Consider the following 25533-nt stretch of genomic DNA (forward strand, 5'->3'; position numbering starts at 1 on the left):
CTTCAATTAATATGTAACCCAATTTTTGTGTAATCAACTTTTCATAAACATTTTACTTTTCATAAATGAAAGAAAATATTTATATAAATTTATATAAAAAATTTACATATACTCTTAGATATACTACACTTTCTTACAGTCTCCTAATTTTTGTTATTCTTTGTCTACATATCTGTATAAATGCTAAAATATGACGCCTCATCTGTAGAACTATTTCTCTGCTCACTAGCTTTTATAGAACTATTTCTATACTCTTAAAAAATATTTAAAACAAATTCAATATTTTTTAATAGAAAGGAGGGAGGACAGTAACCATGATGCTTTCAGGGCTTCTTAGACTGGCGGAAAACAGGAAGGAACATATCCTCAGCTTAGAGTACTAGTTCAAATACTTACAACATAGTGAATTCTGCTGAGTAAGGTGGTAATGCTTAACAGGGCAAGTGAATAAGTCTACTACTCCAAAACAAAAATGATCTTCCAACAGGCTTTCTTGGTTACAAAGTAATTTAGAATTGTTTTCTCCATATTTGGCTAAAACATAGTTCAAACAAATAAAACATTTTGTTTTTACTGGGAGAAAACAACCTACATTCAGATGAGAACAAAATAATTTTTTATGAATGACTTCAGGTATTGAATAATGAAAATATCCAAAACAATAAAGATGTGAAATTTTATATGTAAGGAAAGTCATCAATACATACATATTTAATATATATATACTTCGGAAACTAAGAACACTAACTGGAAATTATATAAGAGCTCTTGGGCATTCTTATATATTTTAAATGACACATAGAGACACTACCAGAAACACTTCTTGTATACTCAAGGTTTTTTTTTTTTTTTTACTACTACATATTAACTGCAACATATCACTAGATGAACAGTTTTCAGATTAATGATAACCATTTTTGTTAATATTTAATTGTCATAACTACTTTCTCATATAAGGACTGTGATCTTGCCAAATTCTGTCTTTTTGTCAATTGTATATATGTATATATATACAATATATACATATATATATATATATATAAATGGATGAATGAATTATCCTTTGTTTACAGTTAACACGAAAATTCAATAAACAGTTACCAGGGTAGCAAAATTCATACAAGTAGCAAGGATGTAGCGACCTAGTCAAAGGTAGAAACGCCAGGTTAATGTGCAGTAATTTGTATAGTATAAGTAAATAAATGGAGTTAATGCAGGTGTTATTCAAATTCTTTTACTTTCGACATATGTTTCAAAGACAACATTGGTTTTATTCCAAAGGAATAAACGGTGTAAAATAATGTAATCTTCTCATCAGTAAAGAAAGAGAACCTATCTCAACAACAAGACATTATAACAATTTTGATAATTGCATAAATGATAAACAGAATGCTATTAAGTATTTTAGAAAAAACTATTAGTAGATCTGACATCAAAGGCAGACCATAGGAAGAGAAGGAGTAAAGAAATAATAAGTAGAGAACAAATAAAGAGGGATATATTGGTTGAAAAAATGTTCAAAGGCTTGGAAGTAGATTTCTCTATTGAAGTAAAGTGCAAGGTGAACTAAATGTTCAAACTATACAGACTGGTATAAATCACTTATATGAGCTAAAGGTATGTTTCTGCCAGTGCTTACATTTGTAAGATCACTCTATAAGTGTGTTAACAAGGTAATTCTTAGAGGAGAGAATATAGAAGAGTTCAAAGTTGCAAATGTTACAAAATCCTTTGCCCTTGTCATAAGGATAAACCAATCTAACTTAAAATCCTTATTGTTGTCTTTTACTTATATATATATATATGTATATATATATAAAACTGTTAGTAGATCTGACATCAAAGGCAGACCATAGGAAGAGAAGGAGTAGAGAAATAATAAGTAGAGAACAAATAAAGAGGGATATATTGGTTGAAAAAATGTTCAAAGGCTTGGCAGTAGATTTCTCTATTGAAGTAAAGTGCAAGGTGAACTAAATGTTCAAACTATACATATATATATGTATATATATATATATTATATATATATATATATATATATATATATAAAACCAATTATAGCAGTGACTCGATCAATTCCTAGCGATATCTGAAAAAGGAATTTTTATATTCTGAAATATTATATCATATCAGACTAAGAATAATTAAATTATAACAGTTATTATTGTCCACTCTGCATTGATGTGCCATTCAAGACATGTTATATTTCACAATATATATTATATATATATATATATATATATATATTGTTTTATGTTTTATTAGTGTTGGCTCAAAGCTGTGGCCATGCTGGGGCATCACTGTTTTGCTACACTGTTATTCTTGAGAGCATCTGCTGATATGTAGCATTTAGTGAATAAGGGAGTTTGATGTTGCTACCCTCATTTGCACCTCCTACCGTGATGGCCAGCAGTTGAGTTTACATCCACCTCATCTATGGATAGTATTATGTCTTCTTCACAATGTTGATGTAATACATTGTAACTGCTTTGCTGGTTATAGGTGAGGCGGCAAAGAAATCCACTGGTTCATTCACTTGTCTGTGTTCCAACGGGGTGATAAAGACACTTTTGAACTGGTCATTCAGTATCTCACTGATCCTGGTTGGGTTATCTATGAGGGAGCCATCTTTTTGGAAGAGGAGTCCTATTTTGCAGCCAACTGAAGCTGTTTCTTTGGCATAATGAAAGAACGCTTTGGGTTTGACTTGATATTTTTTATAACCCAGGCTTCTTTGTCTACTTTCTCCTTCACATAGGATTGTTGCACATCTTTGAAGACCCACAACTACACCTCACAAATCTTGTCAGAATGTTGAATAGTTGTGAACTCTTGAAGCCCAAGCTGTTACAGTACTGGGTCCTTATTCTAGATGGAGGAAATGGGATCCTTGGTACTATGCAATGCCATCCAGTGTGGAGGTTGTTATAGCATCTAAAGTTGGGAGCTAGACCTTCCAGGATCTTCCATTTGTATATCACTGTATATCTTCCACACATTCTCTCTAGGGAGTGGGTCTTCAGTGCCTCACCAGTTCTGCCAAGTCATTCTTCTTTGTGTAGTAGCCTTAGGTTCTGCCATCAGTTTGATGCTCTGTGGTGACTACAGTTGGGAACAGTAATCCAGATGACTGAGAATGGTAGTTTTCCATAGGAATAGCATGGTACCCTTTTATCTGGCTCTGAATGATCTCAGAATCCATCCAGCTGTTCTCTGACATTGTGTTACCATCTTCGTAATATGCACAAAGAATGTTGCATCATTACTCATGTAGATTCCCAGGTCATGCACCAACTCTAGGATTGCACTAGCCCTTGGTCCTGTGTATTCTGATTGTAGCCTGTTTATGGGCTGATAGTGCAGTGCTTGAAACTTCTCAAGAGGTGTGAAATATGTGGCCATGTATTCCTTTCCAAGGGTGCATATGTCAACCATCTTAAGTCCCATGAAAGATCAACTGTATGTAAAGTCCTTCCTCTTAAACCAGATGATTTGACATGCGAAGTGTGTGAAAGGACATGTAGGTCAATTTCTGGTCTGCAGAGACATGACATTTTACAGGCAGTTCTGGACTGCAGTGGCATACAACAGTTTATTTCCCTCAAAATGATCCAATCAATCTAGTGGAAGTTATAGCTTTTGTCCATTACCTATGTTTCAAAACATGCAAATCTGCAGCAGGACTGAATAGTCATTTGATGATATGTCAAAAATGTAATTGACAGTGAAGAAACTCATTTGTGAATATGGAGCACAATCACCATATATATATATTTTTTATATGTGTATGTATATGCAGATGTAGATATATGTATGTGTCTATACACATAGACACATATAATATGCACATTTAAAATGTTGAATAAAATTACATGGTTTGGTTTTCGTGTTTTTTATTATTGTATTTTTTAAAATCAATTTTGAAGTGAGTTAAACATAATATTTTGTAAAAGTTCAATTAGTTCTTTCATATATTCACAGTAATCAGCAAGTTTCAAGCATTCAGCTCAACTGTTATTCAATACATTTTGAAATCTGATGATTACTACAAATGTATGAAAATGTTGATTGAACTTCATGAACATTACAAAATATTTTTTTGAGGTTTAATACACTTCAACAGTGTAAAAAATTTTATTTTTAAATACAATAATAAAAAACGTGAAAACCAGACCATATTGTAACTTTATTCAACTGATATATTATTCCATACACATTTACACAAATTCAGGAAGCACAATATTGTCACTTCTACAGAATTCAGAGCCAGCACTACAAGTTTATGGCATTTCATATATGAATATATCCATATAAACAATGCAATAGAAGATAGTAAAAAATGGGTAATGGTTGTATATGCATGTTTCAAGAGTTATTGCTCTTTTATCAGTACCACATCCAACCCACCAACTATCCACAAATGCATTGCTTAAATACCCACTAAGTTTAGTGGTAATAATATAATTGGATAGACCACTGCTCTCAAGGTGCTTTGAATTGTTGTTGATAAAGCATAGACATTTAAATAGCTGCTGAGAAGTTCCGTGCTTATATCTGTAAGGCTATGTTCATATATTCTGAGTACTAAATACATCCTCTCTATACTGGCCACTGTCTGAAAAGGACAAATTTTATTATAAATCAGCAAGATAACTTAAATCTATTGTCATTAGTACCCATATGAACATTAAATTAGTACTCAAGTATTTCTGAGACTAGATAAAGATCTAATAATTGATGAAACCCTTTGGCATTTTTAGCATCATATTAATTTTCTCATCACTGACATGTGTGATGTGCTTTGCAAAATGCAAAGTCTCTATGAGAAGAGTTTTGGGAATAGATTTGTAATAACCTTTTATATTGTATTGTTGGAAATAAGAATTTTATTTATCAAGGGTAGATTTAAACAATTTAATACTGACTGGATTTTTTCTAGACAGTTAGTCTGAGATCTTAAGTATAAGCAGAAATATGTGAAGTGTATGAGATTGAAGCTAATTCACTGATGATGGGATTTTCCATTGGGATAGAATGAATTTATGAATGTAGGGACACATGTTAAACATCTTGTTTCTGCCATTTAGAGTGTTCCTCAACTTGTTTAGTTAGATTATTTACATTATTTACATTTGACAGATATTTTTCCTCATCTTATTTGTTGTTAACACAACGTTTCGGCTGATATACTCTCCAGCCTTCATCTCTTAAATATAGCTCTGTATTGTCTAGTTAGAGTAGAATGTGTGTTCTTTCCATTGGGCAAGACCTACTTTTTTTGGTCCATTGATGTATGTATGATCTTTGCAAGTTGTTATACTTATTACTGTAGTCAATGTGCCATCATCACTAGACTGATTTCATAAACCCCCTTGATCCTATATTTTTATCTGCCTTCGATAGCTATTTATTCCTTTCAGGGTTTTCTGCCCTTTCCTTTTCTTATAATAGCAATTATTCTTACAAGCAGCCCCTTGGGACCATATGGATCTGGACACGTGATTATGTTTTTGATGTGGGTAGACGTGTCACCTTATATATAGATATATGGGGTGCTGCTAGATGTGCACAAGTGAGTGTGTATGGATATTTTTGCTTGTGTACAGGTGAATGTGAGTATGCATATGGATTACACATGTATACATGTACATGCTCATAGATGTGTATGCATCTTTGTGTAATTGTGTATGTATATATCATATGTAATCCCATTTCATCTGCTCACACATTATACAAAGTCACATTCTAGATATAGGTATACTTTCATAACATTCTAGAAGACTAAATCATATTGTCTAAACATCTGTGCTAGCGCACCACTTACATAGTTACTTCCTTTGCAGTAGATGTGTGTGTGTGTGTGTGTGCATAAATATGTGTTAACTAAAATAGAAGAAGTATTCAGAGAATCAAACACCACTCATGGTAAGCACTAAGCAAGGATACTGGCTAACAAAGTAACACATTGATTAAATTTAGGATCCAATTTAACTTCACCACATACCTGAAAATCTAAGAAACTCTATTTTGAAGTGTATAATAATAAACAGTTAAAATCCTAAAGTGAAAAGTAAAAAATATTTAATTTATGTTTACAGCTGTTTCATAATTCATATGCAGTTACATCACTAGCACTGATTTTTAAGGTGCATACCTATTGTGTACACTTCACATATGCCTTACATACGCATATACATATGTATGCAGACATACAATTGTACAGTAACCCAATAATATACTGAATAGAACTATTCTTCAGAACATATTCCAGAGTACATATTCCATTCCAGTACACAATGTAAAGTCAGCTCAGTTTATATGAGATTAGCTGGATGAAAAAAATTCTTTTGTAAACAAAGTACCTGTTTTAGATTTCAGAAACACCAATTGTAAAAGGACATAAAAGGCAAAAGAAAAAGAATATGTAAACTAAAATAAAAATAATACATAAAGGAATTGTAAAAACTACCGATAGCTGTAAAGGATATTATTAAAACAAGACAAAAAAATATATATAAGCAAACAGATGTAAGCATCTGGTTTATTCAATCAGTGAAGGTATAGATCATAGACACACCTCAAAATTGGTTCATTGCAATCAATCACATAGACAAAATTTTAAACCTAAGCTAAAGAATATATTCATTTTTCATATCAAGCTAGTCACTGGCCAATTCCACCACAAAATACAAACTGACTGGCCTCCTCCACTCCTTACCCACCTATTGTATATCACAAATCATTATTTGACTTCTTTGGCTCCAAACTCCTCTTTCCTTCTTTGCTTTTGTGATGAAATTAGCAACTAGCTTGAATGCCAATGAATATATTCTATAGATTACATTTAAAATTTTGTCTATGTAATTGATTGCAACTAATCATTTTCAGTTGTCTTGATTTACACCTTTACTGACTGGATAAATCTTTTACATTCTTTTACAATAGGTGTTTCTGAAATTTAAAGAGAGTGCTTTGCTCAGTGGTAATCCTCTTCATGCTCTTGTTGGATGCAACTGGGCTCATCTCAACCTCAGAGCATCATTGTTCCTTGCTTACAAAAGAAATTTTTCCATCTTGTATAAATTGAGTTGATTTCACCTTGTGTGTTAGAGATAAATATGTATTGTCTTGAATGTGTTCTGAAGAATAGTCCTATTCAGTGTATCTTTATGTTACTATACAACTGTATGTGTGCATTAATATGCATGTATATTTGTATCTAAAGTGTATGCAAAATATATACAATGAGTATGCACCATAAAATCAATGTTGATGATGTAACTGAATGTGAATTATGAAACAACTATACAGAATTAAATATTTAACTCTCACTTCTCCTGAATTTTAATTGATTATTATGTGTGTGTGCATTTATGTGTATTTTCCCAAAACAACTTGTCCAACCATCCCATTTTGTGGCATTATTTCAAGCCAGCCAGCTTTTTTTGCGCAAACTGCACATGCATTTTTCTCACATACGTGTAATATTGATTGCAGCAGCTGATGTACTTGCGCATACAAATGCACATTCCCACAGCTTTATCGATCGCATTCTCACCCGGAATCGATTTTTGTAATTTTTCAAGACTTATACACACCCTGATACCATTGGTATCTAGATATCAAATTTGAGCGCAATCAGATAGAGGATGCCTGAGATCCCAGAAGACACGCACACAGACAGACAGAACAGATTTTATATAATAGATATGTATATACACAGGGGTTGGACAAAATAATGGAAACACCTTAAAATTTCAAACAAATTTATTTTAATATGGGGTAGGACCACCTTTGGCAGTAATTACAGCTTGAATCCTATGAAGCATGGACTCATACAAAGTTTAAATTGTTTCCAAAGGGATTTTTGTTCATTCTTCAGCTGAAACAGTCTCCAGTTCTTGTAGTGATGATGGTGGAGGATATGAACTCCTTACTTGTTTTTCTAAAATGCACCATAATTGTTCCATAATATTCAGATCTGGGTACTGTGATGGCCAGATAAGATGTTCAACTTCACTAGGATATTCCTCATGCCATTCAGTAACAACTTTAGCTGTGTGAATTGGTGCATTATCATTCTGAAAGATTGCATTTCCACAACCATAGGATGAATTTGATCAGATAAAATGTTTAAATAGTCTTGACTATTAATTCTGCCATGAAGAGAAACCATTGGGCCAGTGGATTTCCACGATATAGCCCCCCAGATCATCACAGATCCTCCTCCATGTTTAACAGTTGGAAGAAAGCAGTCTGGGTCAAATGCTTCTTTTGGCTGTCTCTGCACGTATACTTGGTTGGTGGTCAGAAATAAGGTACAGGATGACTCATCCAAGAAAATAACATTCTTCCACTGTTCTAGGGACCAATTCTGTAGGTTTTTACTCCACTCTAAATGCTTTGCAACATTTTTATTTGAAAGTTATGGTTTTCTGATTGCAGCCTCCCATGAATCTGGCTTTGTGCAGCTCCCAGCAAACAGTTTTTGTGAAAACAGTTTAGTGGTCATTAAGCTCTGCAGTAATTTTGAGAGCTGTACTTTTGTGATCCTTTCTAACAATTCATGCAAGAGCCTGACAGTCCCTATTTGAAAGTTTTGGTTTTCTTCTGGAGTTTTGTTTCGACAAGGAGGTCCTTCATTTTTTCTCAAAGGCTGTCATTACTTTTGAGACAGTACTTCTTGATACACCAAACATTTCTGCTATTTTCATTACATTAGTGCCTGCCACACAAGCACCAACAATTTGACCTCTTTGAAAGTCCAATAGATCTGTTATTTTAATGAATTTTAATTACCTTTTTCTGATGATATCTGAAAAGAAACAGCAATTTTAGCGAAACATATTAAGCAACACTAATAATAAATAAAAAAAAACAAAAATAAACAAGCTTTTGACGGTTTTATAGATATTTCAAAATTACAATGCTATGATGCTAGGTGTTTCCATTATTTTGTCCAACCCCTGTATATACTGCAGTAAATTTGCCTATCCCAGTGTATTACCATTAAGTATAATACACAATGGTTATTTTTTTATCTAATACCGTTTCTGTTGCATGTACTGGATTATTATTCAACTGGGCAGTTATTTGCAACATCAGTGACTGTTTATTCACTGTTTTCCTATTTGAGCAATGACATGCTACTAACAAAGGATGAGTATTAGGGAAAGCTGTTGGGAAAGGCCTAACAAGGGCAGATTGGGTGTAAACCTAATTTTTGTTAAGACAGGTTTTTTTTAGTATAGCGTATCACGAGGCTCAACATCATGAGATTTGCTTACACTACTTCATCCCACATCTTTCTGGATTTCCTTCCACAAGTTCCATCTATATTAGCAGTTGGCATTGCTTAATAGTGAATACCAGTTTGCAGGCAAGATAAAGGAAACAGGAGTTATCCAAGGAGTAGAAGTAGGGGATAAGTGACAGTATAAAAGAAATGAGTCTAGCAATCTCACAGTTGCTACTAGGACAGTTTTCATCTGTCTAATATATATGTACTGTGTTTTTAAACACTGCATATACATATGAGATATTATCTCAGAACAAATACTGCATTTAATTTTCCTATCATGAACTATTAACATTAAATATGGTATACAAATGGCTTTTTTAATCTAATACTGGTTCTGTTGCATATAAGATATATAATTGTATATACCTTGATACTGTGTGCTATATATATATATATCTATGAATCAAAGAAGCTGGTTGTGTTTTTTCACATCCATGGAACTTTAATTAATATGAAGAGTCATATTAACATGTTACTTAATATATACAACTCTACAACTCCTGCTATATGTGCCGAGTGGTACTTACATGTGTGTGCATAGGTCGATGAAGAATAGGAAGATGATGTGCAGTGTAGGGGGCATGAGAAATATGCACATTAACAGAGATGGAGGTCAGAGGAATGTAGGGGTAGAAATAGTGAGTGACAAAAGGGGATATGAACGACAGACATGACAGGGAGTTCAGGGGAAAAGAACCTTCAATGGAAAATAAAGTGGTAAGAAATGATATTGAAAGTGTGAGATGGGTGAGAAAAGAAAATAATTGCAGGGAGAGAAATAACTGATTGCACAGAAAAAGATCATATTATTATAGCCCCTAGGTGAGAAATGCCATAGTTAGAAGAGTGATAAAAGGATGAGTATAAGGGAGATTGAGCTGTTGAGAAAGGCCTGACAGGGGCAGATTGGGTGTAGACCTAATTTTTGTTGAGACAGGTTATTTTGAGCACAGCATATCATCTTAGTCTTTTGTCTCTCCTGTATGAGGATTTCATTACAATACTTCATCCCACATCTTTCTGGATTTCCTTCCACAAGTTCCATCCATATTAGCAGTTGGCATTTTTTATGCAGTTGTCCTCAACCACATGCTCCATGTGCCCATACCAGCACAGTCCTCTCTTTTTGATACTACATCTGATATTTCATATGCCTAATTTTTCTCACAACCCATTTGCACTTTGTCATTCATGCACACTGATTTTGTACATCCAACAAAGCATGCTAGCTTAATTTCTTTCTAGCCTTCATATATCCTGTTTTCATTGCCCACATTTCATTAACATATAGCCTTGCTGTTTTTACACCAGCATCATGCAATTTGCCTTTCACTTTGAGAGAGAGGCCTTTTGTTACCAACTGAGGTAGTAATCCCCTGATCTTTCTTCAACTTGTTCTTATTCTAGCATCTATACTTTCAGAATATCCCCCTCCCCTGCTAATTATGTCACTTAGGTGAGATAAACTATATACTACCTCTAAGGATCATCTTGAACATTTGAGAAAGTATATATTTCATGTGTGCTTAGTGTTTATTGCTTTCATGCATATTCCATAAAGTTTACTTTTTCTGTTAACATTTTTGTGATTCCACTGCTCCTTTTATGTGTACTTAATTTTCACTGGATACACCTTATGGAAATTCTACCTACAACTTTTCTACATACCAAACAGAGTCATTTACTTGATGAGATTAGCATCCATATCTATTATGTGTGACAGAAGCAGTATTAGTTTAAAATTGCAAATCCATCAAAATCCATCAAAACAAGTGAAATTAACTATGATATTCAACTTGAGCTGAATCTTTGTATCTCTTATGTACACACCATGACAACCCTTTAGCATTTAGACTAGACCTATCCTGCCAAAATATTATAACTGTTTTATGTTCAAAATGGCCAGATTCAGCCTTTCATACCTGTTCTACAATGTCATTCGAAAAGTAGACAATAACATCATCAAATCTCAAAACAATGAAGTGATAAATGATTAGTTGAAAATAATTTGGGTAAATAAAAGTTAAATTTGAATGAGTAATCTGAATATGAAAAGGTTAAATAACACAGATATAACAATGACAGACAAAAATTGTCCAGCAGCTAGTTGTGCATTTCTGCCTTTTGGGCTTTTCTCAGTAGCATGTATTCATTAGCAGCCATATACTAAGACAAATTTCATTGTCACTGGTATAGTAAAGCAGTTATTGAAAAATGACATGTGAGTGTCTGCATGCATGCGCGCGCACACACACACACACAAAAGTAGTAAAATATTAAAACTAAGTTTCAGATGAATGTAAAGATGATATTACCTTGTAGGTTGGAAATAATAATCTAAGGGTTTTGAGAGGGAGTTACAGGATGTAAGTCATTAGTCAGAATGACTTTTTGGTGGGATTCTATAACTTCAACATATATTTGAAGAAACATCTCCATGGTCCTGGCTCATTTGAGCAGGTTTTCAGATAATCTCTAGAGGAATAGTTTACAATATTCTTGCTTCTCTATGGTGCACGAAGAACATCTTGTACTATTGATTTATTGCCTGCTTTACCCTCTAATTCCCTGCTGAATTCTATAGTCCTTGTTGTTCTCTTCAAGTTACCAAATACACTTTGATAAAGTTGTGTATGTTGTATCCTCTTCATCTTTGAAGGAGAGAATATAATCAGCTTTTTCCTCCCCTTCAGTCATTCTGGCATAATTTTTGATTTCTATTACTCCAATGTTTTTAGTACTGGCTTCCACTTTACTTGCTGCTGCTTTAAGGTAGCTAACTTGAATAAGCAGGCATTCTTTTGTTCCTGCATGGGATACTTATCAGCTGTAGATGTTTTAAGCTTGATGTCAAAATATTTTTAATATTACTTTCAGTCTAGTATTTTCCACTGAAGATAGATTTATAATGGTGGTTGCTTGCAAATTGTATGTATGTTAAATTACAGGAACAATTTTCCTATAGTAGAGACAAGAGGAGTAAGCCAGATTAATTTGTAGGGTATATTTTTGGACCTGGGGATAGGTGTATTATGAATTGCCTTTCAAACAACTTTTGGATAGGTGGCAAATTGTTTTAGTGATAGTAGTCTTAAATAGTTTTATGTTTTGGTACATTAATCTAGGGCAAAATGTTAGAAATTTGTTAAATTTAGGTTTGACACTTAATCTATTTGCTTGTAGTTACTAATAAGCTCTTTCTTAAAATACTTAAGGTGTGTTTGTTGGCATTAGTGGATACAACTAACTTACTATTTCAACAAATACCAAAATTAAGGTTAAGTTCTTCCAGCAAGATATCTAGCTGTTCAAAATAAGAAAGAATTGAGATTCTTGTCCTTTGAATGGAATATTTTACTCACCTTAATTTGGTACTTATACATGTCCTCTATCATATGCAAGCACTCACTAATACATTCATAGATACATACCTACATACATTTATATAAACATACATATTTGTATATATATAATATATGTGTGTGTGTATCAACATTTATGTATGTGGGTGTGTGTGTATGTATGCTAGTGTCATCGTTATTATCATCATCATCATTTTAATATCCTCTTTTCCATGCTTGCATGAGTCAGATGCAATTTATTGAGGCAGATTTTCTAAAGACAGATGCCCTATCTATTAGCAAACCTCACCTATTCCCAAGCAAGATGATATTTATCCATGGTCAGACATGTTTTTTGCAAAATATTGGCAATGAATATCACCTCATCTATGAACTGAGAAGCATTTAGAAGTATTCTACGATGTGAGGGCAAGACAACACAAACATTCACACATGTGCACACATACACACACACATTGGGTTTCTTTCAGTTTACCAAATCCACTTGCAAGGTCAAGGCCTTGGTCAGCCCAAGACTATAGTAGAAGTCACTTGCCCAAGGTATCATGCGGTGGGTCTGAACCTGAAACCACTCGGATAGAAAGTAAACTCGTAACTGCACAATCATGCCTATGTGTTTTATAAATATATAACATCATCATTATTTAAAATCAGTTTTCCATGCGGGCATGGGCTGGATGGTTTGACATGGAGCTGGCCAACCAAGGAGCAGTCCAGGCTCCATTTGTCTGTTGTGGCATGATTTCTATAGCTGGATGCCCTTCCTACACCAACCACTTACAGGGGGTATTGAGTGCTCTTTATGTACCACTGGCATGGTTGTGTTCATGCAGCACTAGCAGGAGTGCATTTTATGTGGCACCAGCACCTGTAAAGGACAAGCTTGTATGTATGGATGACAGTGATTTCAATTAGCTTGGCGCATCTTCTCAAGTATGGCAAATTGCCACAAATCCCAGCCCCTTGTCATTTCCTCAGTGAGGCTCAGTGTCTGAAGATCCTTTCTCACCACTTTATCCTACGACTTCCTGGGTCTACCCTTTCCACAGGTTCCCTCCACAATTAGAGCTCAGCAATTCCTTATGCATACATATCACATGATCAAACTAATGCAGTCTTCTCTCTTGCACACAGCATCTGATGTCTCTTATACCTAGTTTTCCTCTTAAATCATTTACACTCTTTTGTGCATGCACACACACATTATCCATCCAGGAGAGCATGCTAGCTTCATTTTTTTCAAGCTGTCAGAAGTCTTCTGTAGTCGAAGCCCATATTTCACTGCCATGAAGAATGGCTGTACATACACAGGCATCATACAATCTACTTTTCACTCTCTGAGGGAGAGGCTCTTAGTTACCCACAAAGGTAGATGTTCTCTGAACTTTGCCCAGCCCATATGTATATAGACACACATGCATGTGTGTATATATATGTGTGTGTTTATATATATATGTATGTGTGTGTATGCATATATATATGTATGTGTGTGTGTATATATGCATGTGTATATATATATATATGTGTGTGTAAAGGACATGCCTAGATGTATGGATGAATACAATTTTACTTACACATACATGTGTGTGTGTGTGTGTGTGTGTGTTTGTGTGTGCTAAATGCTCCTCCTTGTCAGAAAAGTGCCATCCATTCATTGAGCTTTGCACAATCATATGCACCCAAGTGGCTCTTCAGTTCAGCTTCCATTCTGCAAGCATGTTGAAACACTTGAACTCCTGACACTGTCTGTCTCCTGACATCACTTGCTGAGTTGTGGCTTCATGTATTTTACCAAGCCTGGTCGAGCTGTCAACTGACTAATTTAGCCACTTTCATTACAAATGTGCCCTGGAGGATGTGGCAGCAGAACCATCTCACAAACTGCTCAGAAGAGATATAAATAGTGGGGATAATGTATTTGAGGCAGAAAAACTGGGAGAATAAGTGGGTAAAAGTCGCAGGAGTGTACAAGAATGAGAGATGAGGAATAGGTGAGGAGGTCGACATAATGAATGAAGAACAAGCATTGAGTGAATGATCAATAGAGTGGCTAGGGAAGCATAAGTGACAACTATACTAATCAGATAGGGTTGAGGGATGGGTACAGTGAATGGTGGATAAGGATTGGGGTGTGGCCAATGATGCATAGGAGTGAAGATTAGTTGAATGGTAAGGATATTTCACTCACACACACACCACACATGTCTATAAAGCAAGTTTACACCTCTTGGCAATATGACCATGATTTCTTTAAGATCTGTCATGAGATGAATATCTGGTCAGCAGTGTTGCATTCAGGATAGAAGCCACTCTGTTCTTCAGTTACCTTGAACTTGACAATTTCTTTTCATCTCTTTTCCAGACACCTAGCATAGACTTTCCCAAGGAGGCTCAACAAAGAGATTCTTCTGTAATTAGAGCACTCTCCCTTGTCTCCCTTTTTAAAAATTGAGACTTTAACTCCAGATTGCCATTACTTTCCAGTAGTCTCAGTCACCTGGCATACATGAATCAACTAGAAAATAATTTCTTTATTTATGGCCACCAGACCCACATATGTCCACCAGGAGATTTTGTTATGACTGGATTTATGAGATCAGCACAGTATTCTTTCTACCTCCCAAGTAATCTCTTTTCTTTAGGGAGGAAAGCTCCAGCTGAGTTCTTAATGTGGAAGAGGGCTCCTCTTTACATGAACATCTTGTACAAAATCAAAATGGTCCTAGACACTAGCAAAATCTATCAGTGACCTCTGTGTCAAAGTATCCCTGCACCAAGTATACTTATGGATGTCGTTATGTTGAAAGAAGGTGTTCATAAGAGAGAGCTCATTTCCTGCACAGAACTCTAGTAAGGCCTTGTTATTCATATTGAGTTCACAGTTGCCATTTCTCCCAATCATCCCTTTCCATGCCCAGTGATCATCTGCAATGGAATGTTGCATGATTACTCATATGGATTCCCAGATCATGCACTGATTCTGACTCTGGGATAGCACTGCCCCTTAGTCCTGATAATAGTTTTTACTCACCTCTGTGTTGTTAAATAAATTATGTAACAACTACCAAACAAGTTGAATGACACTTTCTTTTGTTTGTTCACTTGCGTATTTACATGTATGTGTGTGTGTATGTACATACATGCATACACACATACAAATCCAACTCATTTGTTACCATCTCCCATTCCTGCTTTGACTCTTGTTCTTCATTAAGAATATTTATACCCCCTACCCTATCACTTATCATCCCTCACTTTCACTATACATTCTTGTTATGACTCTCAAATCTCCCTTCCTGTTCTTCCACCAGTGCTTATCCTGATATCTTGTACTCACTCTTGCATAGTGTGAGCAGCCATATATCACCTTTACACCATAATACCTGTTCCAGCTCCTTCTTTTGTACACTAGCCTTTCATCACCTTGCATAAAGCCATCTCCTCTTTATTGTAGCTGTGTTCATTTGGTGGGGATTTTAGTCTTGTGAGCTACATTGCAGCCTCACTACTGCTTGTGCTACGAAAAGCACCCTGTTCACTCTGTAAAGTGATTAGCTTTTGGAAGGGCATCCATCTATATAAGCCATGTCAGTGCAGACATTGAATCATGAGGCAATAAAACCATCCAACCCATGCCAGCATGGGAGTCAGATATTAAAAGATGGTGGTGATGATAATGTTTATGTAATATATATGTGTGTATATGCGAGAAAGTGTGTATGTATGTGTATATGTTTAATATGTGAGTGTATTGCGTGTGTGTGTTATATATATATAGAGAGAGATAGATAGATACACACATATATGTCTATTTATATATATATATATATATATATATATACATATATATATATATACTTACATATACACACACACATGCACACACACATATACAGTAGTACCTGGTTTTTTAACAACTCTGATCGCAAAACAAATCTTGCTTTATATATATATAGATATAAAGATAGATATATATGTGTGTGTGTATATATATATATATATATATGTATATAGATATAGATATATAATTTATTCATGATCAGAGGCATTCGTAAACTGAGGTACTTCTATATAAATGAATATGAGAAAGACAGGAGATAAAGTATGATTTATTTGTGATCCAAGAAAACCAAGTTTCTTCTGTATATATTAAAAATAGGGAAGGTCGGTTTATATATAATATACATGTGATATGTTTATAAATTTATCATCATCACCATTTCATGTCTGCCTTCCAGCTGACCACTTCTTTTGTTTTGCCTCACTAAATATATTCATTTAGAACATTGGTTTTGTATATTAATTTTTCTAATTTGTAAGTAACATTGTTTATGATTATGATAAAAACAGGAAATATATGGTGTAACCTATATTCCTAAATGTCTTAACTCTACTATTAATTTTCCAAATTAAGAATTTCTTCAGTCATTTTTTTAGATATTAGGAGTGGGGGGGTTATGCCATCCTCACATATTTCATAATTTTTGTTTCTTTTTCTATGTTATATTTACAATTAGGAATGAGATTTGAGGGAAATTTGTGAAAATCATTATTGCTAAGGCTATCGTTAATTAAAGAGTACAATGTTAATATTTCATTTTTATATATATCTGAATTCTCAAGTAAAGATCTTATATGTTTGTATTGATATTTAATTCAGGAAATGTATGTTTGTTGTTGGAATGCTGTTAAGTTGAATTTAAAATAATTATGAAAAGTCTGGTATAGCTTTTTGCTTCTATCTCTCTATCTCATTTATGTTTATGCATGAATTTATAAAACTGTATTTATTTGTCAGGTTTTCTTTTGTGATTATTGCCATTGAAGGGTTAAATTACTTTTCTATTTCTTTTTGTACTTTACATCACTTTATATTTACCTTAGCCTTTTTACTTCCATCTTCTAAAACAACTATGAGCAGCATGCTTGTTCATGTTAGGTAATATTTAAGAGGAACTTCATTGCATTTTGGGATACTTTGTCTTTATCTTTTCAGTGTTACTTGTTATGCTACTTTTTAAGAAGAGTTGAATATTAATCACATCAATATTTCATGTTTATATATTCCTTGTCAAATTTATTTATAATCATTTTTATCTTCTATCTTCAATCTCTATGCTTTTGGTTTATTCTATCCTTCATATTTGAAGCATTTTCTTACTGCATTTTAAAACATTTTATCAAGTCAATATTTACAGCTTAAAATGGAAAGTAATAATTTTATGAAATGATATTTCTCAGATTATATATTTCAAAATTTTTAAACATCTAGCTAATGTTGACAAAGAATAATGATATGCTTATTCATAACTCTTATCTTTCTTATCAGCTACATAATTTTAACATTATTTTCAGATATCTAAACATTTTATAAATCTTGTATTATTGTATTTCAATGGCATCAAAAATTCTGATTATTTGAAGAAAAGTAGTATCTAGTTGTAGTTATTCTAGTGTTAAAGGTATTGTCACATATATCTTAATTAGCAGTTCTTTTATGCACTTCACATTTTCACCTTCTTTCATTCTCTATCTGTCACTACACACCAAATCATATATCCACATGCATGCATAAAATCTGTACTTGTCAATTTGTATTTTTGTTTGTTTTTTTTTTATATAAGAGTAGTTGCCAAATTTGAAAATTTGTTCAATCAGTTCTTTATTGAATCAGATAGTTATTATACAATTAAGTTTTTCTCATTATATACATACATATATGTATGTATGTGTGTGTATATATATATATATATATATATATATATATATATATATATACACAAATATACATGCATGATCTGATCAATAAGTATCTGGACCATGCCGTTGCCATAGTAACAAAGCTAAAGCATGCAGAGTGAAGCCACCTGACACAGATTGACCTTGAACATTCTAACTCACTTCCACTGTTTACAGGAGTGCTTAAAAGGAAGTTGTGTAGTGTTTGATCATTGCATTGACCATGACAGAAAGTTGGTGATACCTGCTCAGAGGCCTATGCAAAGTTTTCAAAAAGTTTACATTTTTCTCAACACAACCAAAGAGATCGTGTGCAACTGAGTGTCTTTTTGGTCAGCTGAAAATAGTTTTGGCACAAATTTTGCAGACATGCATCTCATACCCAAATCGTCAGTGATGATGGACTGAACCATAACTAATCTCCACATCCTCTGATAACTCATGGATGGTCATTTGATGATTTCTCCTCACAGATGCATGCACATCAGTAACGTTTTCCTCATTTCTGCTGGTTGCAGGTTTCCCAGAAAGTTCGTCAATACAGACATTTTTTTTGTCCATTTAGGAAATGTCTGAAACACTGATACACTTCTGTATGACTCATACACTCATCTCCATACACTTTCTGCAACTTTGCGTAGTTCTCTGAACAGGTATTTGACATGACAACTTTCTCTATCATAGTGAATGCAAAAATCACATACTACACACCTTCTTACCAAGCACTGCTGTAAACAGCAGAAGTGAGCTACAGACTTAAAACTTTCTACACATGCACAAGAGTACAAGTTCAATTTTCGCCAAGCAGCTTTACTCTGTGTGCTTTAGCTCCATTACTATGGCAACAGTCCGGATATTTATTGATCAGACCTTGTGTGTGTATATATATATATATATAATATATATATACACACATACATACATATATATACATGTATGTATATATATTTATATGTATACATATATATATATTTAACATATATTTACACACACACATATACAGATTTGTGTGTGTGTGTGTGTGTGTGTGTCTATATTTTTATATATATCTGTATATATATATATATATATATTATATATATATATATATATATATATATTATATATATATATGTATGAATATAAATTTGTATATATATATATATATATATATATACATATATGTATATATATATGTATATATATATATATATGGAGGCGCAATGGCCTAGTGGTTAGGGCAGCGGACTTGCGGTCGGAGGATCGCGGTTTCGATTCCCAGACCGGGCGTTGTGTGTGTTTATTGAGCGAAAAAAACACCTAAAAGCTCCACGAGGCTCCGGCAGGAGGTGGTGATCCCTGCTGTACTCTTTCACTACTCTAAAGGCGGTGCTCCAGCATGGCCGCAGTCAAATGACTGAAACAAGTACAAAAAAAAAAAAAAAAATATATACATATATTTATATACATATATGTATATATATGTATATACATACATATCTGTATATATGTGTGTGTCTGTATATATATATATATACATATGAATATCTGTATATATCTGTATATATGTGTGTGTGTGTATATATATGCATATATGTATGTATATATATTTGTATGTATATATATGTATATATATATAAAAACATATATGCACACACACACACACACACACATATATATATATATATATATATATATATATATATATATATATATATATATATATATATATATATATGCATGCAGTTATTAACTGACTTGTAATAAACTACTCATTCTTTTGATTTAGCCTATAAAATTACTATATACAGCATTTCTTTAATTATCATGCAATTTTGCTCTTGATATAATTTTATTGTCTAATTAAGTACCTATCTATATTTCTAAAGTAAATAGAAAATAAGTTTCTGCTGCCTTACACTTGCATAAATAGGATACCAATGAATGTTTTTATTCATATTAAATTAGATGATTAGAAAGATCAATTCTATTTCATTTATTTAACATGTAAATATTTTTGGTTGGTTTTATTTTTTTTTACATTTGCTAAGATAGAAATATATTATAGGAACTTTTAAATAAAAATTTATTTTTTATTATGACATTAAAATCCATATCATGGTATTGTTATTTGCCAATTATGGATTTGTAAAGAGCAAAAGTTAATTTAATTCAGTTAAAACTTCCTATCATCCTTGTCAAAACTGCAGTGTATATTAGAAAATTATTAATGAATTTTATAATGAAATCAAATCGAATAGTACAACTAGAGTATTTTACCACAAAGATCTTCCTTGTAAATTAACTCTACTTTCATAAAATGGAAATTAAATTTTCACTAAAATATATTTTTTAATCAGTTTCATATCATGAAGACTATATCTGAAATGTGGTATTTCTTCTAAATATGATAAAATCATTATTATTACTATTATTATTATTATTATTATTGCTGTTGTTGATGTTGTTGTTGTTGTAATATATTATTACTACTACTAGTGCTGCTGCTACTACTATTACTATTATTACTACTACTATTACTATTATTATTACTCTTATTATTATTATTATTATTATTATTATTATTATTATTATTATTATTATTATGAATAATGTTTTTAGAAAAATTTAAGGTCAATAAAAATAAACATATTCACCTTACAGTCTTAATATTTGAAAATTAAACTATTTTTAAATGAAATAAATAATTAACGTCATTCATTTTTCAAAACAAAAATAGATTGCATTACTTCAGTTTTTCCCATTATATATGTGATTTCAACATATGGTTCAAAAATTGTTGCTTGTTATTCAGTAAATTACTTAAAGTGTATTCTTTCTGTAAATTCATATCCTTTAGTTAGTTTGTTGTTTGTAAATTATCTTTTCTGAATTATAATCTCTAATAATTTTTTTTTTAAATCTGTTTTCTAACGTCCTAACTATTACTGCCATTTTAGGCATTTGCCTGGTTCAGTGACTTGCTGGTTGAACACACAGAATTATTCTGGTCACTTTTTGCTGTAGACATGGATGCAGCATTAGAAATGCAAGCACCAGACACCTGGGACAGTTTCCCTCTGTTCCAGTTGTTAAATGATTACTTAAGAAATGACGGTAGGTCTTTATTTATTTATTAATATAATATTCTACCATAGCAAATATTTGATTTTTTTAGAAATGTATTTGATATTATATGAATATATGCAACAGACAAGTCATCAAAAGTTTAGACAGTTGCTAGACCTGTCTGAATATTTATATTTAGGTAATGGAAATTATCATTAGATAATGTATTATTTTTGATAAATCCAGTTTTGATAAAATTATAAATGGTTACAAGTATTTTTGGTTTTTATATGTACATAGTTAGTTTTCATACATGCATATATATGTTATTAGGAATAAGGATAGACCATGACTACTGGAGTTCTGTGAAGCAAATGACCTAACCATCTACAACACTAATTTAAGGAAACCAGCCAACCACCTTTTTACCTACTTGTCAAACACACAAGCCAAGTAGACTACATACTTACCAAAAAATACACCAAACTGCTGGTTCAGATTACCAAGACATTAAACAATGTACCACTCAATGTAGTCTAGGACAAGAGCTAGACAGTCTCATTGGCAAGACAATCTGGCAAAGGAAGATATAGAAGCTAAAAGACCTTGTGGCAACATATAATTTCAGTGATGTACATGTTGGTACAATGAGAATGAAGAGGAGATAGAGACATACAACATAGAAGACAACTAGGAGTTCCTACATGTCTACTTGCTGTGGCCTGATCTTTGCTTGAGAAGGATTTCAGGCTGATAGAAAGAAATGTGCTAGTAAAAGAAACCAGTAGGGGCAAAGAACAGTATAAAATTTATAGAGAATAAGGTAGATACCAGTATACTTTGCAAAAGTTTCAGTTAAAAGTAAGAAATTATGTGGTGTGAGGTATTCCAAATGGCATAGCAATGTATCAGAGAGAAATGTGATGTAGTGGAAGAATATTTACAGAATGATAGCAGAACACTTTCACTCCCAAAGGAAAGAGGTATGGAAGTACTCAAGAAGGAAAATGCATGAAAAAGTGAGAAAAGCTTCCTCAAATAGTCACAATAGATGGACCAGCCTTCAAAGCTTTATGCTATAATCAAATACTGAAAATGGATCATGAAAGGTAGTTGCTAAAATTGCAAATCAACAATTTAGCATAACTGATAGCTTTCATGATGATATATCATGTGAGTGTATGTGTGTATATTTATACATATGTATACAGATGTAAATATATTCATATATATATGTGTGTATGCGTGTGTGTTTAGCTGCATATCTATACATTTATCATTTATATATATATATATATATCTCATTGTCATTATTTTAATGTCTACTTTTCCATGCTTGCATGGGTTAGACACAATTCACTGAAGCAGATTTTCTATGGCTGGATGCCCTTCATGCCACTAATCATCACATTCCCACATGACTAAACAGGTTTTCACTGAGGGTGAGGAGCAAACAATATTGCTTGTATGATGGTGATACTCATTTTGTGACCATCATGCAATGTTAAGACAAGGAATCACAAACACACACATGCTTGTAGACATACACACACAATTGAATGAGCTTCTTTCACATTCCATCAATCAAATCCATTCACAAGGCTTTGGTTGGACTGAAGCTGTTGTAGAAGATACTTGCCCTAGTTACCATGCAATAGAATTGAACCTGAAAGCATGCGGTTGGCAAGTGAATTTCTTAACCACACAGCCTAACACACATGTATCATATATATGTGTATATACATTATAGATATATGTATAAATGTATATATAACAGAGAAAGTAAACTTTGTTTATGGAAGATGCACAGGAGCAATAAACACAAGAATGCACAGAAAAATTAATTTTCTCAAATACACAAAGGGATCCTTAGAGGGAGTGTATAGTTTCTGTTACCTGGATGACTTGATTAACTGTGGAGGAGGATACTCTGAAACTATAATCGACAGAATATGAATAGGATGGTGAAAGTTCAATGAGCTACTATCTCTGTTGGTAAAAAAAAGGTCTCTCCCCCCACTCTCTTTCTCAGAGCGAAAGGCAGATTGTATGATGCTTGTATATGATCAAAAATGCTACATGTTAATGAAATGTGGGCCATGAATGCAGAAGACATGTGAAGACTAGAAATAATGAAGCTAACATACTCTGCTGGGCATGGAACATCAATCTGCATGTATGACAAAGTGCAAATGGATTCAGAGAAAAATTATGCATAAGAGACATCAGATGTACCATAGAAGAAAAACAACTACACTGGTATAGTCATGTGATAGATATGAATGAGGACAGCTGCATACCAAAGTGCCAGTCACTAAATGTGGATGGAACTCATGGAAGTGACAGACCTAGAAAGAAGTTATATGAAGTAGTGAAGACCAGGCTCAGGTTATTGAATGTCATGAAGCTGATGACAAAGAACCACCAAGAATGGCAACTTGCAATACTTGAGAAGACCAACCCATCTCAGTAAAAATGAAATCCTAAAAACATATTGTTAATGTCTTGCCCCCAAAACCCAATCTATACTTGTCAAACTTCCCAACAATTCATCTATATAACATCAATACTTCCTTCATTTCTCTAAATATGGCACTATTTCCACAGTAGATGTATTTATATGTCAGGAGAGCTGCACATATTCCACTCCTTTTTTCTGTACTACAAGTAAACCTCTTTGGAACCACTTTATTTACACTGAATACCCTTCCATCCCATGAACACCATCTTATGTATGTCATCAATGTGTCCTCCACCTATCCTTTATTGTAACTCACTATATCCACCATGTGTGCCTCTGATCTCTGTCTATGTTCTTCTTTCCTCTTTACCACACTTCTACAGTTTTATTATACTATTGTTCTCCAGCCCACCTTTATACTTTACTTCCTATCATGTCCTCTTTCACCTATACCTATTTTCTTTCCATTCCTCCAAACAGATTTACTATTGACTACACCACCACCCATGTTTACCATTTAATTTATTCACTTTTATCCTTATCTCTACTGTCAGCCACTTTCCTTTCTCACTCTTGTGAACCTACCTACCCAACCACCCTCAATTCACTATCCCTACTCTCTCTCTCTCTTTCTTTATCCACCTTATTGTACCTTGAGAGTACACCCTAACACAATATTTATCAGAGTGAGACAAAAAAATCATCCCAGTAGCAGCTTGTGAGACTGCCAGTTGTATTTAAATTCCCATTTTAGGTCAAGGTTCAGGTTCCTCATTTCATCACTCCAGTTGGCAGTGTCAGAATGGTAAGCTTTTTAATGCATCTGACATATGAAGAAGTTGGTTTTTTGTATGAATAGTTTCATATCATTGGTCCTCACAGGTATCCAGATATTCTTCAGGGAAACATTTATGTGCAGTTTCTCCATCCAGGAGGTAATCAGTTGTTGGTGCTCGAATAAATGTATTTCTGCTTCTAACCTTAATAATATTAAGGTTGTATGATGTAACACTGTTAACCTTCTCAATCTAGTGGATCAAAGTGAGCCTTATTTGCCTATGATACCCCAAATGATCCTAAAGGACCAGAAACCTAACCTTGATTGTAAACCCATTGTTAGGCTTATCTGTTCCCTGAAGATAATGTAGAAATAACTTATTCAGTCAGTACACTGTTAAATTCTTGTACTCCACCACATCTAATTTAGCTGATAACAGAGCCACTATTAATAATAGGATATTAAACATTAGAAATTATGTATATGATTCTAATTAGCCTTGTAGTTTTTGTCTGTCTCTAGCTCCTCCATTAATAATACATCTCAGTCTAACATGAATAGTATAGATTCCAAGCTTCTTCTAAACAATAGAATTAGTAACATACAACTACTAATTCTTCACTGCCTTCTCTCTTCTCATAATTCTTTCTTTGATGATACTTTTGACATATACATTCCCCCTAATTAAAGCCTCTTTGAGAATATCTCTACATTCACTGCTACCATACCCAAATTTAAATAGACAGCCTATTACAATGTCCATCTTTTGTCTTTCCTATACTAGTTGGATTTGCCATTACAATTAGTTATCTAGTAATATATGCATCTTTCTGTCTTTTAAATT

The 25533-nt window shown here is 33.2% G+C and overlaps 1 protein-coding gene across 20 annotated transcripts in view; it reads left to right on the forward strand.

Moving 5' to 3' along the window:
• LOC115209943 (calcium-dependent secretion activator 1) overlaps window positions 1-25533 on the forward strand; it is a 289946-nt gene that overhangs the window by 197574 nt on the left and 66839 nt on the right. For all 20 annotated transcript variants that reach the window (XM_036500755.1, XM_036500758.1, XM_036500764.1 and 17 more), the window contains one exon: window positions 21342-21498. In XM_036500755.1, coding sequence (XP_036356648.1) covers window positions 21342-21498 — 157 coding nt within the window. The remainder of the gene's footprint in view (window positions 1-21341; window positions 21499-25533) is intronic.

Source organism: Octopus sinensis, linkage group LG1, assembly GCF_006345805.1.
Source record: "Octopus sinensis linkage group LG1, ASM634580v1, whole genome shotgun sequence".
Classification (NCBI taxonomy): domain Eukaryota; kingdom Metazoa; phylum Mollusca; class Cephalopoda; order Octopoda; family Octopodidae; genus Octopus; species Octopus sinensis.